The sequence below is a fragment of the Copadichromis virginalis genome, linkage group LG7, assembly GCF_057382275.1.
Source record: "Copadichromis virginalis isolate Kocher_CV1m ecotype Utaka linkage group LG7, C_Virginalis_male_GT1.1, whole genome shotgun sequence".
NCBI lineage: Eukaryota > Metazoa > Chordata > Actinopteri > Cichliformes > Cichlidae > Copadichromis > Copadichromis virginalis.
Window position 1 is genome coordinate 42,479,908 of NC_140624.1, and position 18,059 is coordinate 42,497,966.

General features: G+C 39.1%; 1 protein-coding gene across 4 annotated transcripts in view; it reads left to right on the forward strand.

Annotated features, from left to right (window-relative positions):
- Window positions 1-11,817, forward strand: part of rimbp2a (RIMS binding protein 2a) — a 72,074-nt gene extending 60,257 nt beyond the window's left edge. For 2 of the 4 annotated variants that reach the window (XM_085463474.1, XM_085463475.1), the window contains 10 exons: window positions 181-336; window positions 619-765; window positions 1,770-1,872; window positions 2,288-2,416; window positions 5,462-5,631; window positions 5,795-5,963; window positions 6,093-6,193; window positions 6,472-6,543; window positions 7,639-7,803; window positions 11,401-11,817. In XM_085463474.1, the coding sequence (XP_085319600.1) occupies window positions 181-336; window positions 619-765; window positions 1,770-1,872; window positions 2,288-2,416; window positions 5,462-5,631; window positions 5,795-5,963; window positions 6,093-6,193; window positions 6,472-6,543; window positions 7,639-7,803; window positions 11,401-11,628 (1,440 nt within the window). In that variant the 3' untranslated portion in view covers window positions 11,629-11,817. The remainder of the gene's footprint in view (window positions 1-180; window positions 337-618; window positions 766-1,769; window positions 1,873-2,287; window positions 2,417-5,461; window positions 5,632-5,794; window positions 5,964-6,092; window positions 6,194-6,471; window positions 6,544-7,638; window positions 7,804-11,400) is intronic. The other 2 variants (XM_085463477.1, XM_085463476.1) reach the window with 2 other exon arrangements.
- Window positions 11,818-18,059: the final 6,242 nt, after the last annotated feature.

Here is an 18,059-nt window from a genome sequence, read left to right on the forward strand (position 1 = left end):
TAGCACAAGTCACTGAGATTAAACTGTTGCTTTAATTTGAATTTAGAGTAGCTGAAGAAGGGAAGTGTCACAAGTTGCTAAACATAAAAGAATATTGAGCTTTCTGTGATTGTTACTATAATAAAACCTAAAGACACCGTTAACACTGTTCCATTCCTATTTACACACACATGTTTTCAGGGTGACAGAAGGCAGGGCAGATATGGAGAACAGGGTCATTCATTTCACCAGCATCACTCTGATGAGGAAGAGGAAGACGAGGAAGGGTTTGCTCGCGGTCGACGGAGAGGACCCTCGGTTGACGAGTTCCTCAGAGGCTCTGAGCTGGGGAGGCCGGTAAGACCCGTGTGATAAGCGACACACTTTGCTTATCACACTTCTGAGCTCAAGCACCTAACGTGTGTTTCAGTGGAAAAACCTCACATGTGTGCATCTGGACGTGTGTGTGTGCATGTGCGTCTGAGGTGGTTGCATGTGTACACACTCCTTAACCCGTGTCTTTATGTGTGTTCACGTGGGCGTGCTGGCCTTATCCATGTGTGTTTGGTGTGTGCATGTATGTATGTTTGTATGCGGACTTAATCGCGTCTGTTCGTTTGTGTGTGTAACTACCAAAAGCCTCACTATAGTCACAATGAAGATTATCACAGCGAAAGCAGCCGGGGCTCTGACCTGTCTGACATCATGGAAGAGGATGAGGAGGAACTGTACTCTGAGATGAAGCTGGAAGAGGGACGTCGACGCAACTCGCACAACACACCCAAGGTGCAGTTCTTTGCACTTATCCAAGCAAATTATTATTAAGTGAACTGCACAGGCACAGATACTTCAGTTGAGACTGCTGCCTTGCTTTTGATATGTGTCATTAGTGTGTGTGCTGAGTTTAATTCAAATTTTATACAGAAAGAAAAAGCCCATGGATAGAAGGGCAGATGCAGTGGGTTTGACTATTTCAGTACCATAGACAGAGATGATGAAAGCTGTCGGGTTTGAATCTTTCCGCACTATTGAGAAAGATAGTGCGGAATATATATATAAGAGAGACACAGATAGATGTAGACTGGGTTTTAGATGCTTTCAGGCACCGCTGTTGCTGCTTTCATAAACACGTGACTTTTTTTTTGCCACTTTTTTAAAGCATGTCATCGCAGAAACTACAGAAGCTTATTTTACTTCAGTGAACAAACATGTCAGTGTAGAAAAATGCAATCTTCAAAGTCTGGACCAAAGACTCCATTTGCTGCTGCCAAAAAGCTCCTTTAATTTCTCAGAAACACAGAAAGGGATAGTTTCTTTCTGTGTTTGGGTGCTTTGCAGTGAAACGGGGATAGACTGGATTTGATTAAAACACAGAGGAAAGAACTTGGAGAGCTAAAGGGTGAGACTGGGTTGAAAAGATTATCATGACAAAGGGAGACATATAGCTGAGGGGTGTAGCCTAGGCTGCACTGACAAATATCTTTGCCTTTCTTTTTTAGTAGATGGGTAGAGCGATACTAGTTATTTCTTAATTTTGGAATGGAAATATTTCCCATGGGCTTGTGTGTGTGTGTGTGTGTGTGTGTCTGAATGTGAGTCTACGTGTGTGCGTCTATGTTTCAGTGCTTGCCTGTGAGTACTGCATGATTTTGTTTACATACAGTTTGTACAAGTATGTTCGACATGCACTTTTTCACACGCTGTTTACGGGTATGTTCACGGTTCTGTGACAACACATGACACATGAATGCTTTGTCTGCGGATGCTTTCTATGTTTGTGTATATTTCAGACAACAACCCCTGTTGGAGGCCGCCATGATCGGGATAGTGGGAGACGAGCGCATCACGGCGGTCCCCAGCCTCAGAGACGACCCCTAATGGTCCCCTCCATTGGTCAGTATGGGCAGATGGCTATATTTTAGGTTCTCTGTCCCTTAGTGCAGTCGCATTTGCTCCTTTTTTCTTTTCTTTTTTCTTTTAAATACCAAGAAGCTCATGAAGTCTTTGTCTCCAGATCACCTTTGTGTCTGCGAACCATGCTCATCCCTTTCAGTACCTTGACTTTGATCTTCCAGAGATGGAGATGATGATGATGATGATGATGATGATGATGATGATTAAACCGCTTTGCACTGTTGCAGCACAGAGTGATAAGTTAATCTACAGTGACGACGGCTAGAAATATATAACTGAAAATTTGTTATCACCTGTTTTAGGAGGCAACGCAAATCTTCACTTAACATATTGGGAGGAGAAAGTAGAGCTTTGATTTGTAACCTCATCACCTTCTAACTGGTATTTTCTGTAGAGGTAACCTCTGAGAATAACAGTGAGGGAAACCTCTCTCCCATCACCGAGGATGTTTACTATGGCAGAGTAGCTCGACACAGGACCTGGTCATCCCGCAGGCACATGGGCGGCACCAGGTCTCCCCATGGTATGTGCCTGCAGTCCTGTTTTTACCACCACAGCATGGCAACAAAAGTGCCACCAGCACCTGGCAAATTGCAATAAATAGCTGTGGACACTTGCAAATGTTTTGTCTTCAAAAATAATAGTTATTGTTATTATGCTTACAGTTGAACAGCATGACCGCAATGCACTGAAATGGTGGACCCATTGGCAAACCATGCTTTGGGTCCAGGATCAACATTTCCACAGTTGCAGATGATAAATGATTGACTGACTGTTTAGGGAATGCCTCACAACACTGCACTGAACTCCAGACGCCTGCTAAAACCCTTCCCTTTGTGATACAACCACACCCACTACACCAGTCATGCATGAAACTCAAAAGATATGACAGTGGTAGGCACTAAAGAATGACCACATTGGCATTGCTTCTTGTTTCTTTAGATGTCTGAGTTTGAGATGTTAGCTTTCTTTTATATTGTAAGCTTGTATTTTCAAGCACTGGCCATATAGTGTTTGCTAGGTGGTGCATTTTCCCAGTGTTATCGTAGCGAATCAAAAAACATACACAGGTCTTCACAACAACACTGCCGCCTCAGCTTGAGACCTCTTCTTGAGACCTCTTCTTGCCTTGAGGGTTGGCACAGTGTGGTTGTTTTAGATTGTTTGTTTCTCAGGTGTTTTGGTTTTTTTTTTTTTCCTTTTTTCTTCTCTAAGGCTTTAGCATGCATGTCAGGGTCTTGTTTGTCGCGGATGTTGTCATGCACATAAATCACGATTTGTCTATGTATTGCACCATGGTTAGTCTTTGATGACCATTAATGGAAAGGGCACACAAATTATTATGAATGCTTACATGATTTTATGTATGAAGAAGTACTAATTGACTGATGTGAAGCATTATGAACTATCAGCGTATCAGTAACGTCATGAAGAAGTTTTGCTTAATTAACCACTAACACAACATTTTGACAGATTCACTGCTGTTATGCTTAGTTTCTTACGTCTGCAGCTCATAGAAGGGACTAAACTGTAGTACACATGAACATGATTAACGATTCATAATGACTGCAATAACTGAGTTGTTGCATTATTAATGCATTGTGCTTATAGTTTGTGCATTTTCCTGACAGTTCATGAGGTTTTACATCAAAAAGTTATTTTTTCATGCATGACACCATGTACAAATTCAAACATAAAAAAAAAAACATACTATAAAATAAATAAAGTAATTAAAACACACGTAGCATGTGTGTATTTGTGGATGCATGTGTGCGTGCTGCAGAAAATAGTTCACTGGGTCACAGATTTCTTCCTGCATGGTTAGAAGCACAATCATGGCCTGATACGGAAAGTGAAATCTGTCATGCAAATACTGAATGGTCAAATCAATAAGACTTATCAGGATCCTCTCATTGATTTCTTGTGACCGGAAGCACGGCATCACAGACTTGCTTATCACAGAAGTGGCGTTCACTGTATGCAGCAATAAGTTTTGTGAATAATTTTTAATGTGGAAGTGATTTAAAATCACCGGCTGTTAAAGCTTTACTTCACATGTTTACTTCACAGTAATAGAAAAGCCACACTTTACGACATTTTATAACACAAAGTAAAGTTAATGTACAGTCATCTACTGTATTTTCCGCACTATAAGGCGCACTTAAAATTCTTTCATTTTCTCAAAAATCGACAGTGCGACTTATGTATGAATTCTGGTTGTGCTTACTGACCTCGATGCGATTTTATGTGGTAAACAGCGCTGAAAAATCTGTCAAATGTTTTAGTACGACTTTGGTAAGCTATGAAGCCGTACTGCTTGATGGATTGTTGGAGCATTACGGCTACTATAGTTAAGAGCCTCGCGGAGTAATCTGGGTCCAAAACTCAGTTCTCTTCATGTCTCAAAGTCAAACTAACACTGCGGCATCACTGAGAGTTAAACTTTAATAAAATGATCAGCATTGCTGCTTTACCAGGTGTAACAATTAAGTTTAACTCCAGGCATCCATGCAAACAGAATGTATTAAATTTAACTGAGTGGGACGTTAGCAGGAAGTTAGCTCGCTAGTTTCCACCTAAAGATGATATACCATGTTCTGACTGAGAGATTTCTGAAAAAATTAAAATGTACAGCTTTGCTATCACTTCCAACATAAATGAAGACAGAAAACTAAACAGCAGTGAAGTTGGACTAGCTGGTATATAGTGATGTGCTACGTGATTGCTAGCAACACAGCTATGCTAGCATAACATAACAACAGTGAACTGGCTCTATAAAAGTTAAGGCAAGATTCCAGATGGTTAGGGACAAATGCAATCACATGACAGGACGCTGGAAACGGACCAAACTTCAGTCAGGAGAACAACTAAGAAAATCTATCCACAATAGGAGGTTAGTCATGAATATACTGCGACAACATGGGAATAGAGCAGCTGTGAGAGAATTCAACATTAACTAGAATAATAAAGGATAAAGAGTAACAGGATCACAATCACTGGTACGGAAGTGGTGGAAGCAAGAAGAATGAGTTGAGTTTGACTTATCCAGTGTAGCCAACTCCTCAGTAAGGAAAATTGCTATTGGCTATCCTAAAAGTCGCTAAATGACGTCATCGCCTAATTTGCACAATTTATCCTGCCTATTTAATTGTAACAGACACTGTAGGAGAGAGAAATAACATCGTGGAAGAGACATAAAGTGAGTACCCCCCCCCCCAAGAACCCTAAAAATATTTAGAATATTTAGAACTACAAATTAAATTTCTCTCTTATTATTGTTTTCAATAATTCCAACCCTCCTCCTTTACACAGACTTGGGACCAGCAAAAGTGACCCGAAATAGGCACACTGGACAACACTGGACTTATCTGACTGCTTTGTTTCGCTTAATGCGCCTTATAATCCGGTGCCCCTTATGTATGAAAGCAGACTCCTTCATCGACAGTGCGCCTTAAAATCCAGTGCGCCTTATGGTCTGAAAAATGCAGTACTTTATCCACATTTCTGTAAGTCTATTGGTTGGTGAGGTTGGATAATGGGATTTTACTTTTTGTTTTATGTGCTGAAGATGGCTACAGGGATCGGGATCGCCGCTCTCCCACGTACTATGATGAGTCGGAGCCAGAGGAGCCCTTTAGGATCTTTGTGGCTCTCTTTGACTACGATCCTCTGTCCATGTCTCCGAACCCGGATGCTGCTGATGAAGAGCTGCCCTTCAAAGAGGGGCAGATCATTAGGGTGGGAGTTTCAAGTGCTTTCATGTAATGCATTCTTTCTTTTCTTTTTTTTTTAAGGTGAATTCATACTGTTAGGTAAACTATTAAACCAAGCATAAATGTCAAATGGATAAAGAAAGTAGTAGTAGCATGAGCTTTAAACATTGCTCTTTCTTATCTACCAGGTGTATGGGGATAAAGATACTGATGGGTTTTACAGAGGTGAAGTGAAGGGCAGGATGGGTCTGATCCCCTGTAACATGGTGTCAGAGATACGAGCAGACGATGAGGACACCATGGACCAGCTCATCAAACAGGGCTTTCTGCCGCTCAGCACACCTGTGGATAGAATAGGTACCACAAGAGCATACACACCCTCACAAATAACAACCATGTACAGCTTTAAAAAAATGGTTAGATATTGTGAGAGAAAGCATGTAACGGGACGCTTCCTGTTAAAATGCCGTTTACAATTACCTTCAGAGCAAAACAGAAGAGGCCTGCGTCGAGATCAGGCCTCCAGGAGGATGGTGGCTCTGTACGACTACGACCCCAGGGAGAGCTCTCCTAATGTTGATGTTGAGGTATTGTTTGCTGTAAAGGACAAACTGCTCAATGCTTAAGTGTTTATAGTGTAACGCACAAATATCTAACCAGCTACTACAACACACCTAAACACTTTTATATGTGCATAATTTGGTTCACAAATACATAGAAATGTGATTGTTATACAAAACCACAAAGATTGTCCAAAAATAGCACTTTTGTACTCCTTAATTCAGTCTGTTTAAATAAACTGGAACAAAAACAGGATTTTACTTTGTATTATTTGTGTATCCCTTTCTCTCTATCTCTCTAATAGGCTGAACTCACATTTTGCGCTGGTGACATCATTGCTGTGTTTGGTGACATTGACGAAGATGGTTTCTATTATGTGAGTGCTTGTCCATGTTTTTGGGGTTTCTCCTCGAGAGAACTCCTCAAAATTTGTATTAGGCACCATTTTTGATTAAACTACTCGAAGTGCTTCACCAGGTCTCATTCACACAGTCATAGATCTAAGTGCTTTCTATCTAACATTTACATCGGGCAGCCACTTGGGGTTCAGCATCGTATGCGCGGATATTTTGGCTTGCTAACTGGAGAAGAAGGGATCGAACCAATAACCTTGCGATTAATAGATGACTCTTAATAGATGCCTCTTCTGCTTGAAGCTTAGTGGTTCTGGGCCTGTCATCTGGTGTGGTCTTCTGCTGCTGTAGCCCATCTGCTAATTTTAACATGTTGCGCTCTACTGCAGGAACATCAGACTCGTTTAAAATCAAGCGAGGAAGCAGTAAGAAAATCTGTAAAACATGAAAATACATTTAAATTTAAAGCTGACCACCTTATGTTGTACTGTACTGTATACCTTGGTTCTAATCAATGGCTATGTGAGTTACTATTGTATGTCTGTTTGAAGCAGTCTGGCAATTTTTCCTCTGATCTCTGGCATCAAAAAGGCTTTTTTCTTCTTTTTTTCACAGAGAACTGGCTCTCGCTGGACATTTTCTCTCTGTGGGAACATTCTCTGTAAACTCTAGAGATGGTTGTCGTAAATCAGCAGTTTATGAAATACTCAGACCAGCCCATCTGGCTTCAGCAACCATCCCACATTCAAAGTCACTAAAATCTCCTTTCTGATGCTCTGAACTTTAGCGTATCATCTTGGTCACATCTACATTCCTAAATGAACTCAGTTGCTGCCAGTTAGATATTTGCATTGACAAGCAGTTAAACATGAGTAGCTAACAAAGTGGCCGGTGAGTGTACTTGAAACAGATGGGTAGGAAGATGAGAGAGACATGATTCAGATCAATTGGAGGCCTGACATATGTGATGTAAATGTATTAGTTGTGTTTGGTCCACAGAATGGATTACATTATGTTCAGTTAACTGTGGCAGCTGTGCAGACATAGCATAATCTTATGAGTTGGTATTCTGCCAGTGAAGTTTATGCCTTCTCACCTCTCTTCATTTCTTTCCACAGGGTGAGATCAATGGCCACCGCGGTTTGGTTCCCTCTAACTTCCTGGAAGAAGTGCCTGATGACGTGGAGGTTTATCTGACTGATACGCCATCCCACTACCCCCAGGAAGAGCCCGCCAACCGGCCTCCTGCCAACTCCATCCCCGCCGTCTCAGAGAGCAAACGGGTACATCATCATCGCCGCTCTCAGCGCTAGGCCCTGTGTCCATACGTCCTCTCTTGATTTTCCTCTCTCGCTTCCTCCACTTGCCGTCTGTGTGCTGTTCATTGTGTGTGTTTGTCCATGTGGTGACAGTGGTGACTCTATACAGACTAACAACTCCCTCTCCACCCTTCACCCTTTGGAGGGGGGAAAGGGGACAAAATCCAGTGTTAACACCTTTCTGAGTCTCAGAGAAAGGAAGAAGCAAAGCCTGACATGGACAGAGAGGATAGACTGTGGGAGCTCTGCAGGTGGTATATGCATGTAACACTGGTTAAGGGAGGACTTGAAAAAGGCTCATTCTTTACACAAGATAATTTGGGGCCTCTTTGCACTGAAACACAAAATCAAATTGTGGTTATGTATTGTATTATTAAAGATAAATATATTAAGTGCTTTATTAACACATAACAATTGCTACCCAATGACACTGAAAGAAATTATATTGAGAACAAAAAGACAAAAGCATGCCTTTTTCAAACTTGATACATTTTCTAGCAACTTTCTTGGCTCGACTGCTGTATTTCCTTGAAGAGGCTTTGTTTCTTTATGTATACTGCACACACATCAGATCTATTTTTCAGCCCTGGTGACAGTGGATATGCCATGTTTGCTCTGAGCTCGAGAGACAAAAAAACCAAAAAAAAAACTAACCGCAGCACTGAGACGTCCATACTGTACTGTTGTTACAATGGAACAATAAAAAGAAAGCAATTGGATATTAAAAACATTCATGCTCTGTGTTCATGTGTGTTGTTGGTGGTGTTGTTGTTTTCAGTTGTCATAGTGGTGTGGGTTTTACCGACAGTGACAGTGCTGCCACATCTGATTTCTTTTTTGTTTTTCCTCACCCGCTTGGCAAAACAAAACAAACAAGCAGAGGAAGATTGTTCATTTCACACCATAAATGGCTCTGTCTGCCTTGTACAGTAAGTTGGCAACTTGAGATACCAGACTCGCTGTGCTAATGCACACAGCTTGTTGCAGCAGAAGCTGTTTAAATGCCATGCAATATTACGGAGGCGCTTTTCAAGTCATTGACTTGTTTCATGATTCGAATCAGGCAGATTTGTCTCTTTGTTTGATTTTTGGCTCTCTGTTAAGTGACTCACTAAAATATTTGACTCACATTAGTGGGTAGCTTCCCTTCTGTCATCCGTAGGTGTTATAGTTACAATTTGGAATAGATTTCAGATTTCATTATAGGACGATAGCTTTATCCGAAATAGCAGCTGCTGCATTAGATGGGAAGCCTGGTATCTACAGTTGTGTCCCTGGGTGTTGTACCGTATCTGACTGTACTGTATACTCCCTCATGGCCTACTGATGATGGACTTCTTCAGCTCTGTGGTGTGCTGATGTTGTGCTCAGCATTTGATGGCTTCTTCCTCAGTTTGATTTCTGTGTGTGTGAGAGAGTGTGGATGAGGCATTACACAATGTTTTGCAGACCCTAAACTGTTTGTGGACTCAGTTAATGAGGACATGCATTATGTACAGGGACACAGAGCAAGCCTAAATAACACAAAAAATTACTTTTTTTTTTAGGTTGGGACTATGTTAAATGGCAGTTAGGATTAAGGTGAAAATAATTCTGAAGGAAAAGAATTTTATCTGAAGTCATGTATTCGTGTGTAAAAACATCTTTACTATCAGTTTTATCCAGATTAACAGGCAGAGTACCTAGGTTTGGACGGCTTTACTCTGAAATATCAGTTTTTACTCCAGAGAAATAATAATGTAAAATAGTATAGAAAATATTAAACTTTTATATTAAGAGTTAATATTATCAATTGCTGAAAATAAACACTGAATATTTCATATAGAACTAGAAACCTTTATTTTTTTAGTTACCTTTTGATCTGTGAAAGAATCCTTGAATCTGAAGCATGCCACATCAAGTGAGTTATTTACATGCTGTCAATCAAACATAATCGAACCCAAAACACCCAAAATTAAGATTTTTTTTTTTCATTCCTCATAAATTTGTTTTCAGGGGTTTTGAGATATAACCACCAATAATGTAAACTACAGTACTGTGCAAAAGTCTTTATATTTTGCCAGGAAAATGGGATATGAAGTGATTTACTGAAACATCTGCAAACAAAGGAAATAAACTATGTAAATGAGAAAGCAGTTTGCATAATTCTAATGAGGTTTAAAGTTAAACATTTGGTCTGACTGCCGTTATTCTTCAACACAGCCTGAAATCTCTTACCCAAGCTTTCTTGTCATTTTCAAAGTAATCTTTAGGAATAGTTCTCAAAGGCTTCTTGAAGCACATTTAAAGCTCTTCTTTGGATGTTTGCTTCCTTTTGTTACATTCTGTGTTAATGTGAACCCACACAGCTTCAGTAATGTTGAGTTGCAGCCTCTCTGCTTTACAGATGGTCATCGACACAGACTCTTTCCTGGTCTCCCCTGTACACATTGATGACAACATCTTAAAACATAAATTTCAAATTTGGATCGCACCACAACACCCTTTTCCTCTGATTTCCAGTACAGTTCTTTTTGTGTAATATGGGATACCTCAGTCTTTACTCCCCGTTTCCCTTTCTTAAGAATGGCTTTTTGACAGCTGCCCTTCCATTGAGGCGATATCTGATGAGGCTTCAGTGAACAGTAGATGGATCTCTCAGGTCTCTGGTGGATTTTTTCTTAAAGACACGCATTTAAGAAACTGTTCCTCTGCTGTAGAAAGTTTTTTTTTTTTTATGCCTGACACTTCTTTTGTCCCCCAGTTGTCCACTTACTTCAGATTTCTTTAAGGACACTCCATGAGATATGCCATTTTTTTGGCTAGTAGCTCTTTGGCAATCACCTTCCATCTCTTTTCGTCCGGTCACTCAATTCAGGGCTGCGGAGAGTGGAAATCTATTTCAGCAGTTATAAAGCAAAAGGGAATGATCTTCTCGTTAAAAAAAAAAAAGATTGTTTTATGTCTGTCAACTGTATTATTTTTGCTTTTTTTCACCTGGATTCAACAAAAGAAATAACAAATTATGTATTTTTTCGAAGTGTCAAAGTGCTAAGTTCACAACTGGTTCATCCCTCGAGTTATTTATGCTTGAAAGATTAACGAGTCAGTGTTAAGTGGCTTAAGAAAATAACACCTAATATGGTCAGGTACAAGGGCTGGACTGTAAATGAGTGGAAAAAGCAGCCAATGTCTAAACAACTTTAAAAGGGCTTTAGAAAGCCTGAAGAACTAACAATTGAGACCACTTTAAAAATGTATAAGAAAATCTGGCTCTGAACATATTAAAAAAAAGTCAAAAGGAAAATAGCTGAAAATTATGAATATAGTGAGGGACATTATTGTAAATCTATTAAAAAACAAAATTGTTTTTCTGAAATAGGCTAGAAAGGGAGCTAATTTTCATTCTTTGTGTTACTCAAGGAATCTGATCGAACTTAAAGCAGATGAAGTGTTTTTTTAAACAGCGTTTAGCCGAGGAAACGCAGAGGGAAAGGCTTAGAGTTTCAGTATGAAAGAGTTGGTTCATTTGTAATATGCTGCCCCCATGCCTCCATACCTCCCCACCACTTCTCTTCGCAGGCTACCACAGAAACTACCGAAGCCGTCAACAATGACACCACACCCGTCCGGGCGCCGTCCCCGATTGTTCGCCCCCTCCTCCCTGGAACCATGAGGCCCCTCAGCCCTACAAGGGGTCCCCACGTCCCAGTGGACCCCCGGGACTCTCAAGATCTGGCAAACAAGAAGAAGAAAGGACTGCTTTCCAAGGGAAAGAAACTCCTGAAGAAACTCTCCCCTGTGAAATAAAAGAACACAGAAACAAAATTAATGTACAGTAAGTGCTCATGCTGGGCTCGGTGTATTGCATTCATACAATCAACTCTGATCTAACAACACATGACAGAGAGGATGTGAGCTAGGTCTCCTTGACTGCTTGAGCCTATTTCAGTGCAGTGATATATATATTAAAAAAAAAAAAAAAAAAAAAAAAAAAAAGGTGGCCACAAATCGATTATGTACAGTGCAGTGCCAAAATCAAGAGCGAGGTCACTTGCAGACACAAAATCTTGTAACTATGATGTATTTTAAATCAAGGGGGTGATTAAAAAAACAAAAACAAACTAGGATTTTCATGACATGTATTTCTTCTATTTTTGTTATCATTAGGCAAAAGTAATTGGCACATTTTTTAAGCAGGGTATCAAAGCATCTGGTTATAAAACTTTCCAAAAGACTTTTCTCAGCAAAAGAAATTAAAAATAATAAAATAAAATGTTAAAAAAAAAAAATGGAGTATTGATGTCACTACAAGGGAGCAGACACCATGCTCCTCCAAGAAAATCTCAAAAAGACTACACTGTTATTGAGGCATTGTGTGAAGTAATGCTGGCTGCTAAAAAAATATTACAAAATCCTTTATTCAGTGCAATATCATAGAGAGATGGTAGCATATGTGGGAATAAGATTTCCACTTGTACCTGTGATTCAGCAGAGAGGATTTTCTTTTTCTGAGATGAAAGGACTTTGCAAGAGAAGAACAGATTGGCAACAGGGCATTAACGTCAGAAACACCAGGCAAGTTTAGCTGTCTCAGTGGCCTTTATGAAACAATATGAGCACGACATTCCTAGTTTGATTGCAAGGTTGACTTAACTCCAGGGTTTTTTTTCATGACGGGCCGCTTGTGCTTTGTCATTTTTGAGAATTAAACAAAGAGCGGTAATGTTTGTTGTCATCGCTGTCAAACTGTCATGAAACGCCTAGTTCAAGACGAAATTTTGTGTTTATCTTCCTATTGCACAAAGGTGGGTGTTTTGTCGGACGACTGGTAAATGATATATTTTGTGTGCCTGTGTGTGTGTGTGCGCGTGTATACTACATGTATGTATGCGATGCATTCATATTTTGCACCTTTCATGTTTGCTGTTCACTTGCTTTATCTTTTTTTTTTTTCTGAAGGAGAGGCCATGTAATTGTTGGTCCTGTGATCTCGTGGTGTGCTGCTACCTCCATTGGCTGTGCATTGTTTAGCTTATGTGATGTTCACTGGTGTTCAAAGACAGTGGATCGCCACAAAATGTCACATTTGTAACCCAGATGTGAATGATGTTATTATTAACTTGCTAACACAATCGTTGATAGTAAAAGCAAAGCTAGTTATTATTAGACGAGTGCAGTTAAACTTTTCAAAATGTACATTTGCAACCTTATAGACGGGTGAGGACAAAACTATTAGTCTCCCATGAAAGATGCCACTTTAAAAAAAAAACAAAAAAAAACATGCTGTTAAACATGGCAAGAAATTTTTAACACATCTTTTCCAAACATCCAGGTTTTATTTTGTATGCTTACATTATTTTACTTTGCACACAGAAACAAAATTATGTCACAAAAACTAACAGGGTCAAAATTATTAGCCCCTCTGATGCTAATAGTCAGGTGTATTTCTTTTTTGCAGTTTTAGTTGTAGTTTTCAACAAGTCTCGCAAATGTCTCCTGTGCAACACGAGCCTTTTTTTCTTTGGCAAATCTCTCCAGTTCCTCCAGATCTCACGATAGATTTTCAGGGGGGTTCAAGTCAAGGCTTTGACAGGCCAGTCAATAACTTTCACTTTGGTCTTCAGGAGGGGGTTCTTCACCAGGAGTGATATATGTTTTGGGTTACTGTCCTGTTGGAAGACCAAGGAACGACTCAGACCCAGTGTTGCTGTTGAATGCTTGAGGCTTTGTTCAAAATCTTAACAAAACCTGTCTCGATGATGAGATTCCCATCTCCAGACACATTGAAGCTTCCCCACGGCATAGTACTCCCACCACTGTGTTTCACCATGGGAACAGTCTTCTTTGAGTTGTTCACCTTGTTCACTTCCTTCAGTATCTTTGCCGTGTTTCTTTGTTTTGTCGGTCTTTGAATTTCTCGGTCCAATTCTTGACACTTGGAAACGCTGTGATAACTTCGTATATCCATCTCCTGCTTCGTGAGCATCAACGATTCTTTTTCTTGAGTCTAAACTGATTTTTTGGTTTTAGTGTGATGCTTTTTCAAGTGACAGCTCAAACTTTTGCTGAAGTTTTTATACAATGAGTAAATTGGAAGACAACCCTTCCAATAAGTCGATAAGAAGAAGACACATTATTTTAAGCTTGCAAATAATATCGACCCTGGTCATTTCTGTTTTCTGAAATAATTCTGTTATTGTGGGCAAATAGAAATAATGCATGCTTTCTTAAGAAAACTAGTATGTTTAGAAACAGTATGTTGAAAATCTCTTGATCTGTTAAAAAACAACTTGGGAACATTTTGAGGCAATAGTTTTGCCCTCATCTGTAGCAGCCCATCTCTGTAGATGATTAACTTGTGTTCAAACACAAATTATGACTCAAGTTTACAGATTTTTGTTTTTCAGGCAACTGTAGACGCCACAAAATGCCAACATTTCTTATTAAGGTTTGGGTGATGCACTTTCTTTTGAAACCAGTGAGGGACATGCTCATAAAGCCTCTTAAAGCCTCATAAAAACTGGAAATCAAAATGTTAAGATGTGCATTGTTCTCTGGTTTTGTTACATCTACCTGCTGTCTGTGGAGAGAAATATGAATTTTTGTATCATGACCTGTACTTTCATTATATAAAGAACTATACTGTGCTGAATCAACATGTTAGCTAATATGCAGCTATTATATAAGAAGATATGGTACATAATAGATTTTTACTTTATTCCCATGATATTGAATTATATAAAAAACAAGTATGAAGTGATTCCACTTAATACAGTCAATATTTTATTGCTTTTCTGTTTGTTTGTTGACTCTCTGAATGTTTAATATGTTTAATCAAGTCCTCAAAAGCAAATTTAGTTGCACAATGCCACTGAAAGATTGCCACCATTAAAGTATGATCAGATCAGCAGAAGCTTAATATCCTGCAGATTGTTGAGCCGACTGTCTAATTAGTCAGTTTCTTATTCAATGAATTCTTAGTGTTAATGCTGCACAAACAACAGACCAGGCTTCACAGAGGGAGAAAAATATAAAAGAATCAGAAGCTGAGTTTTTGTGTGTAATTGGTGAAAATGAATGCCAGACAGTTCATTTTCTTTCCCTTCTCTTTTTAGTAGTTTGAAAGTGGCTTCCTGGGTTTAAATTATATCCTTTGGTGGTGTGGCTATCCTCTTTGATGGGGAAAATGTAGCTTAGCAAGCTGAACAAATTCAAAATGAAACTGTTGCAATGAAGCAAAAAAAAGGAACAAAACACATCTTATTTTTTCTCTGTGCTTGCAAACACAAATTTATTTGACTTTTTATGGGCGAGACCATTTTTTCTGGGTTTTGACTTTTAAACATTTAAGCGTTTCCATATATTTCTTATGCTCAAACTGGATGGTGTAATGAGATCCATCCCCCAGAAATGGACTAGCTTTAAATGGCAACCCACTGCTTTACTTTTCAAGGTGACAGGCGTGTGTTAATTTGACAACATTATTGAAATAAAGTCTTAAAAATGAACTTGAATTATTGAAAGAAAGACCCCGCTTCATCTATAAGCATTCTGTGTGCTTTGGAGAGGATTACTGGAGCTCACAAACATAATTACTACCTGGCATAGCTTTAAAAAAAAAGACTAAGTTTCTATTATTATATTTAGTTATAAACATTTATTATGTCCCAATCATCTTCTGTGTTTCTTATGTGAAGTTGCATTTAACAGATGAGCCGGATGTGGGTTTGTTTTGTGGCACAGGGTTCCTTCATTCGTGAATATTGCTGAGGGCATGCAAAGACATGAGAGGTTAGCCAAAGGGGAATTTAGGCTGGCAATCAGTTTACATTTCATTATTTTCCAAAGCTGTTTATGTATAGTTTCACTTTCAGTCTTTCACAATGTTGAAATTATATGGTGTTCCAATACCAAATCATTCACTTGTGAATGGGCGTAGTGTTTCGAAACGCTGTAGCTCTTTTGTACTTCGATTCATTTGTAGATAATTTGTAAATGTTTCTACTTGATTTTACGACAGCCTTTTTTTTCAGTGCACTGAGATTTCCTCTCATTGTAAAAAAACAAAAAACAAAACTGCAAGCATTCTCCATAGTGTCCTTTGAAATCACATGTATAAGCCCACCGTATGTGCTTGCTTTGTGAATCAAGATAAAACAAAAACAAAAACAACAAATCAACGAAAAAGAAGAAAAAGAAATCACTGGACAGTATTTATGGTGATCAACTATGTGTGGGTGTGCATGTGAAAAATACAACTTTTATAACCAAATTAAATTTGATATTTTTTAAAAACTCGTGTCATGTGTTTTTCTTTACATGGCAGGTTAGATTTGCAGTAGTTCCTTGTTAATATAGCAAACAATAATAATTCTTAGGCGACTCTATAGTAATACAAATACCATACAAATTATGGTCATTCATTTGAGTCTCACACATACAGGGAAAGATCAGGGTTTTTGGTTGAAATAGAGGATCTTTGTTGCCACATTTCCAATTATAAATAGACGGTCAGAATTACCATTTGCCACTAGATGGTGCAATAAATCACAAGAGAAGGTAACAATGATTTTTTTTAAAAATCTTTTATGAAGGACAGTCAGAGTGGATCACTTATAATTGTAGAACTGACTGTTAACATTAAACGCTTTGCTTAAAAAACACTAATGCAGACATTAACTGCAATATAGAGTCTGCAGGAAATAACTGAAGTACTATTAAGTACTATTCAGAAGTGAAGTGGCTGCAACAGCTGGCCTGGGTTATTACTGACTCTGCATTAATTTTCACTTTAATGGAATGGAAGTGAAAAAGGTTAATCTCTGTGAGCTTCGGCAATTGAGTCAAAGTCTTTGAATTGCAGTGTTGTCAAAGTTTCTGATTCAGTAAAGATAAGTGAGGAAAGTCTTCAACAAGGAACAATACTTTAGAGAAATGGCTAACTAAAGTTAACATTTAGGGAATGGAAACGAATTATTATGCCTGTATTATTATTTATAGCTACCGAGAAATTGTTTGCTCAAACATGACCACGTGCTTTTGTCTCATCCCAGTTACAAAGCGACACCCCTGCTCTCCCCTTTCTCAGAAACACATGCAAATGTATCAATATCACCGTGCTCCCCAAAAATATAGGAGTCAGGAGGGGAAAGAATTTGAAGGTGACAAGAATATTGTCTTAGGTACATTTTAAATCGAAAATGCATAAACAACAGACTAATATTTACCTTTTATTTCCTCCATTCTGCTCTTATTAGGGGTTTGTACAGCTGCTGTCGTGCTGTTACACAACAATCCTCAGGGGGGCAGCAGTGATTTTTAGTTGGATGCTGATAGTACATGTAGAGTGTAGTTAAGTAATGAGTTATATCATACATGCACTAACAAACCAGTGGATCTCAGGAATGCTTTTAATTGGGTGTCACAGAGAAGCTTTATACCACAAAAATCTCAAATGGCTGAACTTGAGGAAAAGTTCTTCAGCCCTTTTCCTCCCTGCCTCTAGCAACGTCTTACACATGCATAGATATTTCATCATTCGCTTAAACTGAATATTGACTTAAACAAGGGAAAATCCCCCCCCCCCAAAAAAAACCTTTGAAGACTGAGCAGCACGGTTGGAAAATACTGCAGTCTTTCACAAGAGTTTTTCTGAAATGCTCATTCTGTTCTCAGGGAGGCAAGAAAGAGAGGAGATTGAATTTGTATATCAATGAATCCATGTTTTCTTGCTTCTAATATATTTGCCTTTTCCTGTTCTTCCCCTTGCCTACCTCTCTCACACGGCCCCCTTCCTTTACTTCCCCACCCCTCCATCCACCTCTTCTCTTTCTCCTCAGCTTGCTCTTGCTCTTATTTTTTCCTCGCTATCCAACTGATCTATATTGAGCTGTATGTCTCCGGAGTCCCCTGGGCCAATGGATGTTTAAAATTCTTGCCAGTTGTAACCTCTCTATGACTCGCTTTCGTCCTGCCTGGCTCCCCACCACAGTGGGGCATAAGGAGACATTCATCTTCTGCTGGCCTTTCTGAATATTTTACAAAACCTCTGACTGCCAGTTAAACACTCCACGTCCATTTGACCCTCCTGCCCCCAAATCACAGCACGGATCTTCCAGGTGAAATATTTTAATGTGACTTTGATGTACTGACAGAACTTTTGTCATGCAAAGAGTCAGGGATTTCTTTTGAAGTCTCTTGGCTTGAATATATTTAAAGATGTGCTGTAAAAAGAACGT